The sequence below is a fragment of the Cydia fagiglandana genome, chromosome 12, assembly GCF_963556715.1.
Source record: "Cydia fagiglandana chromosome 12, ilCydFagi1.1, whole genome shotgun sequence".
NCBI lineage: Eukaryota > Metazoa > Arthropoda > Insecta > Lepidoptera > Tortricidae > Cydia > Cydia fagiglandana.
The window spans coordinates 3,298,969-3,314,674 of NC_085943.1; the positions used below are offsets into that span (position 1 = coordinate 3,298,969).

General features: G+C 36.7%; 1 protein-coding gene and 1 long non-coding RNA gene across 2 annotated transcripts in view; both read left to right on the top strand.

Moving 5' to 3' along the window:
- LOC134669210 (uncharacterized) overlaps positions 1 to 15,706 on the top strand; it is a 50,011-nt gene that overhangs the window by 31,825 nt on the left and 2,480 nt on the right. The gene's annotated exons all lie outside the window — the stretch shown is intronic.
- On the top strand, positions 4,341 to 5,025 carry LOC134669209 (uncharacterized). Its single transcript, XM_063526726.1, has one exon. The coding sequence runs from the start codon at positions 4,421 to 4,423 to the stop codon at positions 4,934 to 4,936; it is 516 nt and encodes a 171-aa protein (XP_063382796.1). The 5' UTR covers positions 4,341 to 4,420; the 3' UTR covers positions 4,937 to 5,025.

A 15,706-nucleotide genomic window follows, 5' to 3' on the forward strand; every position in this document is an offset into this window, starting at 1 on the left:
ACCGAAATGTATGAATAGAATAGAATTGATATGAAAAGGCAGATTTTTTTTTGCGATTTTGTGGTTGGCCCCATAGTAAAAGTTGTTCAGTATGACTTACATATCCCTCAGAGTTTGGTCAGAGTACAAAATAAACCTGTATATTTACGGGCAATTTATTATTTGAGGAATGAAACAACATTCAATTCGTTTAACATAGAGGTATAATAATGAAATTTGTTTGAGGAAGCTGTCAATTCTGCTCAATTTCTTGCGAAGAAAATATGTTTACAATGTTATCTACATACATAACTTGCAAGTCGTTATAATATTGTATTGTTTTGTCGTTAGTCGTTATAACATTATCAAACTGCACAACGGGACTTAATCGCGTATTTAAACCCCCCCTCCCCCCCACCCCCGAAACGTCCTCGAAACGTCGGAGGTAAATCTTAAAACTTAAATACGCGATTAAGTCCCGTTGTGCAGTTTGATAATGTTTAATAGTCGTTATAAATTTGGCAAACATAGGGACTTGGACTTAGAAACTCCTAAAAGTAAGCCTAGTATAATAATAGCTCAGGCGAACGTAGGTATACTGACATCAGTACGGATATGATGGTCGTTCTTGTCTACGTGACAGCGTGATAAAACGGTGTCCGTCACTTTCTATCCCACGGTGATAAAAAGTGACAGTTATCTTGTCACGTGGATAAAGATGGATAAAGCCATCCATAATAAACCGGCAGAATGATGTCATTGGGCATGTTAATTAAACCCAACGTGTTAAGGCAAGTCCAGTAGAGTCCAGATTTTGGCATTTGTTAGTTTAGTTTGATAGTTTTCAGTTATGATATGACCTTGAAACTAATCTTTTATTTACTTTATTTACAAACCTGACTAATTGTACTTAATCTACTTATTGCGATACTCCGCACTTATACTAATAGAATGATTCAGATGTATTATTCATAAAAATATTAGTAACTCTTCACGGATTCATTCCACTACTGTTTGCAGACATAAGATAAGATCTTAATCTTATCATTATCATGAATTATTTTTAAACCGACGGACGGAGAAAGGAGGGTACAGATGTGGCGCATAATAATTTTCCATCGTATTTTCACGGATACTTACGAACGTGTCTTGATATTTCAGTCAGTCTCGGTACAAAAACTACTGAGGTTGACTGAAGTAGCATGACAAATACGAATGTTTCTGAGAAAACACGATGGAAAACAATTATGCACTACCCCCCTTATTCATAAACGTTTACTAAAGTTGACAAGCCTATAATAATCGTTTGTCCCTTTCCGACGTATTGGCATGATGGAAAGGGACAAACGATTATTTTCGGATTGTAAACTTTAGTAAACGTTTATGAATAAGGGGGTAGCTCCGACGTGTTGGCATGATGGAAAGGGATAAACGATTAACGGATTGTCAACTTTAGTAAACGTTTATGAATAAGGGGGTAGCTCCGACGTGTTGGCCTGATGGAAAGGGACAAACGATTAACGGATTGTCAACTTTAGTAAACGTTTATGGATAAGGGTACATCACATCTATAAAGTTCTTAAGCCACATGCCCATTAAGGGTTCGAGTTCAATAAAGTAAAGCGAACTGGAGCAAAATGAAATTAACATTCCTCTGGACTAAATCCAAATACTTTTCTATTCCAAGAATTATTTGCTACAAATTCCGCAGGGGTGCCGCGCCATTATCTTATCCAACGGGCCCATCCCTTACACCGGGGCCGGGACAGTCTCGCATTTGTCACCCCTAGCAACTGAGGGTAGGTATGTGAAAAATTTGGTCTCCGGGTTAAGAAAGGAGTTTCAACGGCAATTGAGAGAAGGAAATGAATAGTTGTTAAGGCTATTAGGTTTTTGAGAGTTTATTCGAAGTTTCTCGCATCGCATCTCGCTATAGGTACCTACAAGGTGATTTTGTGTACATGTATCTGATCTCACTTTAAAAAGTGAATATATCCCCGCGAAAATTAGCTGTGAAATAGAAAAAATAAAAGTCCATGAGAGTGGTTGAGTATAAGTAATAATACCCTTCAGGGTATAAGACATATGACGATATTTAATAAAAAAATCTGTTTAGGTAAGTACAATTAAGATGTGCTTATAGTAGCAGGACATTTATTTAAAGTTATATCAAAATGTATTGTGTTAGAATTGGGATTTTATACATTATGTCTACTCAGAACCAAGAGCTTTTTCCATTTTTACTGAGAGATAACGTGTGTATAAAAATACCAAAATATAAAATGCAAGTTGAGGGTACCACTTCAAATAGAAATGCCCAACAACAAGTGATGTCAACATGAGATTCGTAAAATAGTGTAAAGTTTAGTTTAGTGGGGAAAAAACTCATTTATTGTAAAATAAGTGTTATAAAATGAATACAAAACTAAAATTAACTACAACTAAAAACTAAAGCTAAAAATTAAAAATACCTATCAAAATTTTGCGCCATTAGTTTAGTTATTATTATCAGACTGACAGGCCAATTCGGCTTTATTTATTGGATTGCATTCCAATAAGATTCTAATGTCAGTATTAGTACAGTAGCAGTGACATGCTTGGTTGAAGAAATGTCTCTTTTGACCCTGACACATCACTGATGTGACATCAGTATCATATCGGAATGAGATACAATAACTAAAACTCGAATTTGCATGTGATTCTATGTTTATAATTAATAATTTGTGAAACGCAAAACTATGTATGTATGTGTGTATGTATGTGTGCAGGTACTCGTTGTACATGGATGACCGGTGAATCAGAATACTCTGATTCTGGTCCATTAGTATCGCCAATATAATCTCAAGTGGGCTTATCACTATTATTCATGAAGGTCACTATAGAAGGCGCATTTCCTAATATCAAAATTATGATTTCGTTATAACCTAAGTATTGCAACTCCTTAACTAAAGTTAGACCAATAAAAGTCTACAGCGCAATAATTTGACGGCGAATGAAAAAAAACTATAATAATGGCTGGGCCACTTTCTATAGGAGGGTATTTTTTTTAGCGATTTCGGGATTGGTCCCATATTACAAGTTGCAGTATAATCCAAAAAAGCTCCTTGGCATCGGGAATGCTGTCATTTTTTGCCCATCCTGTATTTACGGCGATATTCGAAGTTTGAAAACCTGATTTTAAATTGATATTGTCTATTGTTTCGGCATTACGTGGACAACTGAAAGTATAATCCAATAAAAACAGATTTTTTAATTTCTATATTTCTATTTCGGTCTTACTTTTAATTAGGTAATGGATTCTTGCGGGACTCTTCGTAATTAATAAAAAAAATCTATTTCTGGTTGTGGCAGTGTCACAACCAGAATCTGGGGCATGGCTGCACGCGTTGCCATCACCCCAATTGGGCACCTTACTTGACGGCAACTCGTTACGCGTGGCCGTTGCTCTCCGCCTGGGCTGCGATGTTTGCCAACCACATTTATGCATCTGCGGTTCCATGGTGGGGGCTGACGGTCACCACGCACTGAGTTGTCGCCGATGTGCAGGTAGGCATCCGCGTCACCATGCCCTAAATGATACGATCCAGCGAGCTCTCAGGTCGGCTGGTGTCCCATCAGTGCTTGAACCACCAGGCCTCAGTCGTACCGACGGTAAACGGCCTGATGGTCTGACTTTGGTACCATGGGAAAGGGGACGGTGTTTGGTTTGGGACGCTACATGCGTCAGTACGTTCGCCGCCTCCCACATCAGCCGTACATCGCGCGTGGCCGGTGCGGCAGCCGAAACTCAAGCGGATCTAAAGCGTCAAAAATATGCCCCTCTCTCCCCTGCCTACATAGTCATCCCTTTCTCTGTAGAAACGGCGGGTTGCTGGTCTGCCGACGCGAAACGCTTCACTCGTGATTTGGGACGTCGACTCAGACAGAAAGGGGAGGGTCCCCGCTCCGAGTCGTTCCTTGTGCAAAGGCTGTCCGTGGTGATCCAGCGTGGAAATGCTGCGAGCATCATGGGCACCTTTGCACCGGGAACGGCAGGGAGCGGTTTGTTTTCTTAAATTTATAGTTTTAATTTTTATTTGTAAGCCTTAGTTATATGTTATTTGTATTATTATGATTAATTTTTTTCACAGAATATTCCAATACATTGATAACATCAAATTAATCTACAACAATATGAATCATATAGATAATACTGCTGTTCAACAATACACTTGGGTCACCAATTCCAATATTATCAATATCGCTAAACACGTTCATCCAATTCGAAACCTAATGCCCTAAGCTATTGACTGCAATTTTCAATAAACTATATATGTACTTGATAAGCGGATATCTACTGAATAGATTTAAAAGCCTACGATAACAGAAATCAGTCGATATCACAACGTACAAACAACTCAGACGGTGAAGTATTTTATTGTGTTGCGCAAGAAAAGTCAAAATGAATTGTCGATATTACACCGAACGGACTTTGGGATGGATGTTGAACAATAAATTAATAGTGTTTCTTAGTCTTCTTTGTTTCTGCCTGTTCGTATCAACTTTAGCGTTATCAGGACAAAAAGGAAGATTACAGGATGAGTTAGACGAATTAAAAGCAGCGACGACAACAGAAGCGCCTACTGAAGCACCTGATAATACTACAGAGGCGTCCACAAATCCTGACGAGACGACAACCGAGGGAACTAATCCTGATGAAACGGAGACAAATCCTGATAACACTGCTCCAGAAACGAATCCTGATGAAGCTGCCCCAGAAACGGACGCAAACAATGGAACTGAAACTGAGACGGATACTGGCGAAAATAATACAGACAACAATGGTACTGAGGGCGCAAATCCTGTACTAGCAAAATCTGAAACAGTTGAATCTACGAATGAAGAAAATGTGAACACGTCAGAAAACTTGAAGGATATTGTGAAAGAGAGTAAATTACTGTCCTTGATAGTAGCGTAAGATAGCGAACAATTGTGTCAGTGTTATGTGTACCTATGTCATAAGTATTTTAACGATTGTAAATTTCTAATAAATCAAGAGTTTTTTTATTACTGATTTTAATGTCAATGCCAAGCTAAGTTTTATTAAAATAGACATTCGAGTTTTACATTCGAGGGTACAAACGATTGTTGGAAATTACAGTTGTGTGTTTGTGTTTTCTTAAAAACATTTAAAAACAAATCTTTATTTTGTTAATAAATGTAATCATAGTGATTCTGGCAAAACGACCGTGTCAGTAGAAAGACAATAATTAAAAAAAAATGTAGGCGCGGAGTGTTGACTGCACATAGAAAATTTTAATTTTCTACTGGCTGAAGTTGGGTGTGTTTCAATATATTTTTTTGCAACTACAATATTTGAATATAAATAATTATTAAAATAGGAGGTTATCGATACACTTCATTTATTCTCTCTTATTAATTTTTAACTAACTCTCTTACTTATAAATCTTATAATGTATCACCAAATAATAATATTACACGTATTACGTCTAATTATATGTCCTTATAACCCACAAAATACTTGTTATTTGATCAATACTGATAACGTTATCGGAACATACACCAGGAGGCAAATTAAAATATTTAATGTATGAAAATTTTGATTCGATATCACTGTTTCGCTTGCAGCAAAAAATTGATGCTCGTTTTCGTTTTGACCGATATCATAATTATAGAAAATACCATAATGGCAAAGGACACTTACCTTACTGGGATTTAAGTCCAAGACCAGTAGGCTATTAAGGCCATTATACTCGTATTTGTTGCTACAAAAATCGTGAAAAGTTAAGCTCTTGTTTACCTTCTATTTCTTATCAAGACATTATTAATAAACCACATAAAAACGGAAAACTCGACAACGGGAAAAGGAAACTGCCGATCAGTAAAAATATCAGGGACATTCTTATTTCATCAATTTTCTGGCAACAAATTGATGCGTGGTAGAGGGGGGAATAAGGAGGGAGAAATTTCGAAGGAAGCGATCTCATTTATAGAGCCTCTTTGATGAGATGACTTTCTCCATTACGGCACAGCTTACAACCGTATAAACATTTTGTAGAAAACGCGAGTACCTAATCATTGACACATAATATAAATAAAATATATAAAAAACGGACAAGCGCGAGTCGGACTCTCCCACCGAGGGTTCCGTACAAACTGAACTTATATTTAATTATTTTTGTGTATAAATTTATAGTTTTCTCATTTTTCCATGTACTTGTAGTGTAAAATGGTATTAAGTACTTGCTAAATTTCATAGTTCTAGGTCTAGAGAAGTACCTTTATAGAAGATGCCATTGAAGATGAACTTTATGCCTGCTTTCATTAGTTTCAATAGTTGTTGTTGTGTTTTCAATAGTTGCCTAGAAATAAATATCTTCATTTTTATTTTCATTTTCATTAGGTTCTTATTAGCTGTCACCATATTTCCCTCAAGGATTTTAATAGCGACCGTGAAAGGAGGTACAGTCAATAACAGAGCTACGAATAAGGCAAAGTGTCAAAAATATGTATACAGTACTTTATTGCCTGTACATTAAGGTCGTGTATACATATTTTTGGCACTTTGCCTGTATTCATAGCTCTGTTGTTGACTGTACCATGCAAACTTAACCATGTTATTGGGGACCGAAATACGCTGCACTTTCTGGTTCAAAATTACCGCTCTTGGAGAACCCTTACTGGAAGGTCACTGGTTTTACGAGCGATGCTTTTATTTTTTAACACATTCACTGCTAGCTTAGCCGATAACACGGTTAACCCGTTTGCAGCGAAAAACGTCTACGAACAGAGAACTCGTCTAGCGGGTCGCTGGCAGTGAATATGTTAAGGTTTTATTTCATATTTTAGGCGGCTATAAGTTGAGGTGACGTAACTGTTCTACTCTGTTGTAATTCCAATTTATCACACATATATTATATTGCTGAAATGATCAATGCTTATATGTATTTTGCGGTAAGTTTGTAATCTTGATAAAACATTTATTTAATGGGGTCGATTATTCACCCAAAACATGTTATTTTAGCTTATTTTTAATAATAGGTACTATAGTACCAAAAAATATAAATCACTCAAAGAGTCTCAAACCACGTAAAATTAATCAACTCAATAAATATACGGCTTCCTTCACAAAACAGGCAAAACAAACCCATCAGAAAATGCATACAGATTCCCTTTCCCGAAGGAAATATAAATACAGTATTGAAATATCGTATAATGTGTATCGGAATAACCTCCCAAGCATGTATAGCCGTCCAATTTACCTAGACCTACCTCGCCTCTCAAAACCCCTTGAAGTAGGAGGTGATAGGGGTATTTGCAGTGGTGTCGGGGGGTCAGAATCGAATGGTGGCAGTAAACGTTCGATAGGTTGGGAGCTACTTATGACTATGAATATTTATAATGTATTAGTAGAACGTCGCTGTTGCTACCGTGAATGTTAAGGCGCTTTCGGTGTAAAAAAATTAAACGTGATTGAAGTTAAACTGTTAAATCCCGGGTGGATTAGCTGATGTTATAATGATTATACATGGCCGTAAAATAACCTCGACCTATATTAGCCCTCGTTTACGTTCGAATAAAATGTGCATTTATGCCGGAGTTATATGTGTAGGTAGGTATTATGTTGTTTTTCGCTGCGATTGCGAGGAAAATATATTATTTTACCGTATATTTAAGTTGAGACACGCTTTCTTCTCTTCTTTAAATAACAGTAACGGATTAAGGAACGCAGCACACACCACCTCTACATCCGCCATTTTGCCTAATTTGTATGGAGCAGCGAATATTCAGGTGTTTTAGGTATTTGCTCACAACGAACAAATGCTCGCATCGAGCAAATGCGAATATTCGCATCGAGCAAATGCTCACGTCAGTCGCCACCTTAAAGGTGACAGTCCATTTCCAACGACAGCTGCTGCACTACTGTTCATTTTACTATGGAAATTGACAATGACAGCGACGCGTTCAGTACCGATAGTGCAGCTGCGGTTAGAAATGGAATGTTACCATAAGGAAAAGAGTAACCGGCATGCGAACTGACACGTGGAGATGCAGCAGTGGTTGTTTGTTTGGCAGGATTTGGACCTAATTGCTAAGTAAATAAGAGTCGTAATAGATTATTTCATTTTATGCACTAGAGCATAACAAATAAGTTTACGTCGCTTGAACGGGACTTAAACACCAATTTTATAAAAACTTGAGAAGTGAAAAAGTGTTGCATTTATTTTGTATTTTGGCCGACATCGAATAGACAATTATGTACATTGAAAAACAGGAAGCTGACAATGATAAACGAAGTAAATAAAACATTATTTAATTTGTTACTAATTATATCCCTTATCTCTGGCGGCTTCCTGACAAACTCAATTATAATTAAAATTAATGGTATTGTTCTAAATTCAAATTCAAAATTCATGTTTAATATGTAATTGATAATTGTATTTATTCAGAATCACTAAAAAATATTAGCATAGATGTAATGTTCGTATTAACAACTTGAAACATCATTAAAATACAAGCATCAATAAAATAAAATCATTAAAACATACCTACTTTGTTTGCTTGAGCGAAAAATGTTTTTAACGCAAATTAAATACAATTTACTGACATGCAAAATGTTTATTCAAAAAAACATTTCACATAGGTACAAAAAGTCAAACCTTAATTCAGTAACTACAAAAATACGAAAGATAATTTCAAAAATATATTCAATAACGGCCATTTTTCACCCCCTATTTACATATCAGACACTATTTTATAAACTGAATTTCATCGCACAATTTTCACTCCATATTTCACCAGCTCGCGCCGGCTGCCCCTTAAATGCAAATTATAAATGCTTATAAAGAGTTCAATTTATATTCTAATTCGATGGGCTGCCGCTAGAGGGCGCGGATTCCTTTGTTAAATAAAGTCGTTAAATCTAAACCCGGGAGCTTCCTATGTGTTACTTTGTGACTGTTGGAATATCAATTTTCTCATCAAGATATACCTATAACTACGGTTAAACACGTATTTCGGTAAAAGGCGAAATGGCGAATTTTTACTCGCATAACACTTTAAACTCTCGCGTTTTGTATACATAATTAATGTCATTAATGAATCGAAATTTAAAAAAAACACCCTAAAAATTTCAACAAGGAAGATGGGTACTAAATTATTATCCTCGACTTGGGGACCAGTGATTCAGATATTTAAACCAACAGTACGGATATGATGGTCGTTTTTGTCTACGTGACAGTGTGATAAAACGGTGCCCGTCTCTTTCTGTCCCGCAGAGTTAAAAAGTGACAGTTATTTTATCACGTGGATAAATGTGGATAAAGCGATCCATAATACGGCTTGCAGACCTATCTTCGGACGAGTGTGTTGCGTGTCGTTGTGCCGTGGACAATAAACATTAAACAAAAACGCCTTTGTTCTTCAGTACACCTGCATGAAATAAGGTATTTTTCGAGTAAGTGTGATGAAAATGACATTCGGCTCGATTCGGAAAATGATTTAGATTTCTACTAGACTTCAACAAGTTACGATATGGATAATTTAAAGATATTTGTAAGATAGATATGTCAAATTTGACGTTTCCGCGATTCTGGAGGTCCTCTTCAACGATTTCGACTAGTTATGACTTAGATATCCGAGTCACATCTAGTCGATATCGAATGTAGATCTAGTTGATCTCTAAATCGTCTCTAGATCTTGTGATTATCTCGAAATCCGAATAGGCCTGATTAATTATGTGACGAGTTTTTATTAACCGCCCATCACTTGGGATCGGCGCAGCATGTCGTTCCTCCATACCTCTGTCGTTCTCTGTCTCATCATTCACCTGTTTCCTTTTCATATCATGCCCAGTGTTCAACGGTGCTTGATAAACGGTCGCAGAAGAAGCCCCAAAGTAGTTTACACTTGCACAACTGTCGGAAATGTTTCGAGGAAGTACTCTTGTTGGAGGCAAAGACAAGTTAATGATAGAGACTGCCCAACTAACATGTAGTCTAATAAATATTATTTATGGAAAATTTGAAAGGAACCGTGGAAAAGGAAAACTAAACATAACCTACATGAGACTGACAAATAATTTCTTGTTAATGGGGAACGACACAAATCAAGTTATTAAGAAAAGATTTATTTTATTTTTTTATTTATTTATAATAACGGTACAGCTATCGTGACAGTTGCTTAATGCGATAGTGTAGCAAATATTTACCTAGGACTTAATACTATTAATATTTCAAAGAATTACATATAACATAACAAAGTGATTTTATTGAAGGCATTCTCAGAACAATGGAACACATCAATCCGGGTAGCAACTCGATAGAGCGCGCGCAGAGCTCTCGTCCACGGCGCCTCGCGCAGCAGGCCAGTGCGCGCGCGCGGCTCCGCCAGCAGCGGCGGTCGGCATCGGCGCCACACATACCATTGAAAACAGCCAAGCTAGGATGAGAATAAGCGTAGGCCACATGAGACATAAAACAATAGGAGACAGGATAATGAAAACTGTAGCTGATAGGTACCGAGATGTCACACCAATATGACACTGATCTGTCAGTGTTAAAACTGACATTTCTTCGACAAAAACGTCACTTTAGATACTGACATATCAGTATTATGGCTCCTCTACACGATGAGCCAACGCCGGCCACTCCAAGGGACGCATTTATGCGTTAGAGGGAGCCAAGTGATATTGCTATCTCATTCTACCGCATGGCTGCGTCCCTTGGAGTGGCGGGCGTTGGCCCATCGTGTAGAGGAGCCATTATATCAGCGTGACTTCTTTTGCAAGCATCCGAATCAGGCCGAAACATGAGTAACGCTACCTACTTAAGGGTCAATTTCACCAAACGAGCATTTTTGTCTAATTTCCATGGAATTTTGAAATACCAACATTACACAAAAAAAATATGCTGAGAATTTGATAAAAAATATAATAAATATTAATTTTCTTATGGGATAAAAATACTCATAAAACTATAAAAGTTATTTAAATTTAAAATTTTGGTCAGGGCACGGGAATTAGTGTGTCCATGGAAATTAGATTTTACTAGGACGGAAATAAGAACACGGCACGGGAATTGTTTTCTTAACTTATTTTGGTACTTAAAACTATTATTTATGTATATTTTAATCTACAATAATATACTGCAACCATACTGATGTGGCATCGGACATATTTGTAACAGGCTATATTGGTGTTTTGGTTTTTAAGAGCTATGGACTATCAGTGGTACTCAGGGTTCGTGGGTCTGACGCTCTATTGTCACACTACACGTCTGTGATATTCCTAAAAATCTATTTAATGAGTAAAATTAATTTTAGACAGAGAGAATGGGCGCCAGCACGCTGTAAGGCGTACAGAAAGGTAAAAATAAGATGAGGAAAAGAAAACTATTGTTTAAGCTCGAGACAATTAAATATAATATCAATGTTTCACACGAAAACAGTAGTATGGTTAGCAATACAGAAAATAACCTTACGCTATTATTATACTAAGAACACTATGCTATCGGACTGGTTACGCAGTCTCAGTTAAAGTTTATTATGTCTATACACTAATTATGCACTGAGCACTTGAAGTTTATTAAGAGGCCACTATTGCGTGAAGTTAATTAAAGTCTATTGATTAGTAGCACACCTAAATCACGTGTCTGTAGAAAGAAGGCAGCCTAGCTGTGACCAAGTCACGCCAGAGGCGCATAAGTGGCAGCCAAAAGCCGCGGTGACACGTGCTGAAACCGTCAGCCACGTGTCCAAGTGACCGCCTATCTAGCACGCCAACGTCGCGATGCGCAACAGGAGTCACAAGCTCGAGAGAGCCAATAACAAAATAGATCTGACCACACCTGAGTCACGTGTCCGTAGCAGAAGCCGGTGAAGCCCAGGCTACGCACTGCCCCAGAGGCGCGCAAGGGAACAGCCAAGAGTCGCGGTGACACGCGGTGATACCATCAGCCACGTGTCCAGGTGGCTGCCTGCCCGCTTCGCCAACGTCGCGATGAGCAGCGCGAAGCTCCAGCCCAACGTCTACGGCAACGCCCAGCGCCGACACGTGCCCGAAGAAAAGCCCAGGGTAGGGACCGGCATAAAGGCTAAAGGGAAAAAAAACCACATATTGAAACCCAATATAAAAAAAAAGGATTGATTCTCCACTGAAATTAACTGGACAATTACTAAACTAACACACCGATCTGGCATTTACAGGAAAACCTACAAATTGGCCATGCGGTCATCCGAAACACATGGGCAAGGACAAAAAAAAGGTTACATTTCCTACAATAAAATCGCAAATGCTTACCCGGATCTCAAGTGAAGCGATTGATGCTACACTGCTGACATTTATAAAAAAATATTTCTTTAGGAATTATCCTCCAGGAATTCAATTTAGGACGCCATATTGCTCTGTTTGCTGTAACAAGGAAATGTAAAATCAGTAAAGACGAACGTTATAAAAAACCGGGCTATATTTCTATAAAGATTTGCGCTGTGGCTTACCTCGCTACAAAAAGTGAAGATGTATTTCCATATTTTACAGGGATGGCTCCCGTACAAAGCGACCAGAGAATATCTGCACCAACTTCCTCACATGGCTGCGGAAATCTCAGTGACTTGATCTCGTTCGACAATCAATTTCCTCTCCTGTCACTTTTTTCAAACAAAAAACCCCGCTCAGAGCCAAGGAATTTTGCCAGGCATTGCAAACGATGTCCCAAACAATATTTGAAAATTATAATATTAAAAGACCAACGATACCGAGTACTAATATTTTTGAGGAACCAAACCTAAATATTTCAACCATTAAAGAAAATATTGAATACTAAATAAGAACCATAATATTTTCTAGACCGACAGCTCGCGACTAAGGGTTCAAGTGTCTCCTTGTGCGGATAGATGGCGCTGAAAACAATCTCGTTCGGCCTGTTCTATTACAATGTCGCTGTGAGTATGGAACTAAAAAAAAGAAATTGCTTTAGTTACGTTTGAAACGTAACATATTTACCTTCTTTAATTTTAGTTTCGAACGACAAATCTACGAAAGTATGTTACACTAAAAACTACGTATTTGAATAATCCTTTCCTTTATTTTAATGGCAACTAATCTCTCTTTCTTAGTAAAATGTACATATTTCAAAACAATACTTTGAGTAGTTTCGTAAACTTGTCCGCCTTTACATACAAAACTATTCATTAAAAAGTATCATTATGTATCTGCATGTAGATAGGTACAAGGTGTATGATCTGGTATATGGTCTTATAGGAAATGATCCTAAGAAATAAATAGGGGCACAGTGAGAAGAAGTTATTGTGTAAGTTAATCTGAAGAAATCGAATATGCTGCCTACATTAATTAATAACCCAAAAAAATGTTTGAACACATATGTGGTAAGGTGGGGTAAGACTATCACCGGGGTAAGACTATCACTTGTATGGAATCCTCATACTGTTAGTCTTGCCCCGATCAAAATAAACTAAGTTAGTCTTACCCCGCCTTACTTTACACATAGGTATACGGGGTGTCCCTGCCCTGCGGGAATATCTTCAAAGTGTAGGTTGGTTAAGTAATTTCTCAAAAATATCATAAACTTCCTAAAAAAAACTTGCTAAAAAAATACCCCCTGGCACTGACTAAAATAACCGACTTGGTTTCACATTACATCCCAAAACTTTTTTGTAGTAGAGTAGAAGAACTGCGTTGCGAGATTTGCATCTTTTTACATGAATTCTTTTTGATAGGATCCCATCTCTTTTTGTAGGCTGTCCTTCTTTTCGGGTAATCATACCCATACCATACTGATACTATGTATATACATATCATAATACATCTTTATTCATACTCACATCGTCCAGCGTAGTGTACCTTTACTTTCCCTACTAATTGTAAGAACTAAAAGGTAACGTTATTATCGCATATATTTCTATAGGATTATACAAACTTAATTATGCAGTTATCTTTAGAACGTGACTAATATTGCAGTATTATTAGATTTTTATTGGCTTAAAAAGCTAAAACCTAATTACGTTTCTAATTTGGAACTTGTGGGTATGCTAGAAGTACCTTAAAATAATATTGATTGAGAGTGATTGTGCCAGTGACAAAACTAAGGGATTTTAAAGTGTATTAATTCTTAGACTACATGCTCAAATTAAATGTTATTTAGATAGAATGTTATTGAGATTTGATGGTACGGCCGTGCCACTTTGTTTTGCTCGACTTGGCGGCGGCACTGCCGTGCCCCCAGATCCTTTGTCCTTCTTTAGGCCTCAAACTATCTCCATGCCAAATATGTATTATCAAGATGATATTGTTTCAGCGGCTTAAGCGTGACAAGATAATTTAACAGAGAGACAGACAGAGATACTTTCGCATTTATAATATAGTAAGAATAGGATATATTTAATTTTTCTTGTCCCTATTAGAAAAGCTAATTTATAACAACTAATCTATTAACCCTTATCTTGGCAAGGCTCAAAATATCTTAAATATAAACATTTTTTTAGTTTTTTGTCACCTATTGAGCATACTAGACTATTAAAAAATAAGAAAAAAAATCCAGGATTTTCCAGTTTCGGAAAATCATATGTATCATATTTGATACAGTGCCAATAACTCGACAAAATAGTTACCTACTTTTTAAAAGAAAAATGTAGATTTTAATAAAAATAAAACATGTAATGCAACAGAAATTAGCATTTACTGCTAATTAAACGCAATCTAAAGCATCAGATGACTATTAAACCTGTAAATATAAAATATATCTACGAATACCTGATCACATGGGCGGAAAATTTAATCCCGTAAAGTTTCAAAAAAGTCGTCAGCAAAAAGTTGAGTAAAATATGAAAAGTAAACAAATAATTAAAAGTAAAAAAAATATTTTTTTTTTTACTTTGGGGCCATTTTTTGCCATACACATATTTTTCCGTGCTACGGGCTACGGCGTAGCAATAGTGCTACAGCGTACGAATATATAGTTAAATAACATCTAGTCCTTAAAAAAATCAAAGTTAAATAACTAAATAATACGACAACTAATATTCTATAATTGAAGCATGTTTTGTAACCCCACAAAAATAAAAAAATAAAAAAATCATGTAAATCTATTTTGACGATAACTTGGCAATGTATTAAATGTAATACAATCCTTTCGATATGTACATTTCTGAGTTCTTGGCACTGTATCAAATATAATACATAACAGTTTCATGTAAGGTTCTATGTATTAAATGTTTTTAAATTCAAAGGCATTGTAAATATGTATGCATTAAGAGCCAGTAAAGACATCAAAATGTAGATTATGGAAAAATATATACTAACATAAGAAATAAATGCAAAACTTCCTGTACGAACCGAAATCTATTGTTTCCGCGGCGCCATGTTGATTATTACTAATTAATTTACAATGACACTCGTGCCCATTATTTTTTTCTATAAGTAAGGAGGGTAGCTCGACATATTGATGGTAGAATTATTTTGTTAGGTAATAAAGTGAACTTGCTAGATTTTTTTAAGTTCCATGTATCACGGGTGTTACGATGCCAAGATAAGGGTTAAACGAGCAATTCTTGTATATATTTCGGGGATCTCGGAAACAGCTCTAACGATTTCGATGAAATTTGATCATATATGGGTGTTTTCTGGGATGAAAAATTGATCTAGCTAGGTGTCTCTGGGAAAACGCGCATTTTTGAGTTTTTAGGTAGGTATATGTTTTCCGAGCAAAGCTCG

What these genes read in the sequence shown, in the direction of transcription:
- LOC134669209 (XM_063526726.1), top strand. Translation starts at nt 4,421, where the DNA reads ATGAATTGTCGATATTACACCGAACGGACTTTGGGATGGATGTTGAAC.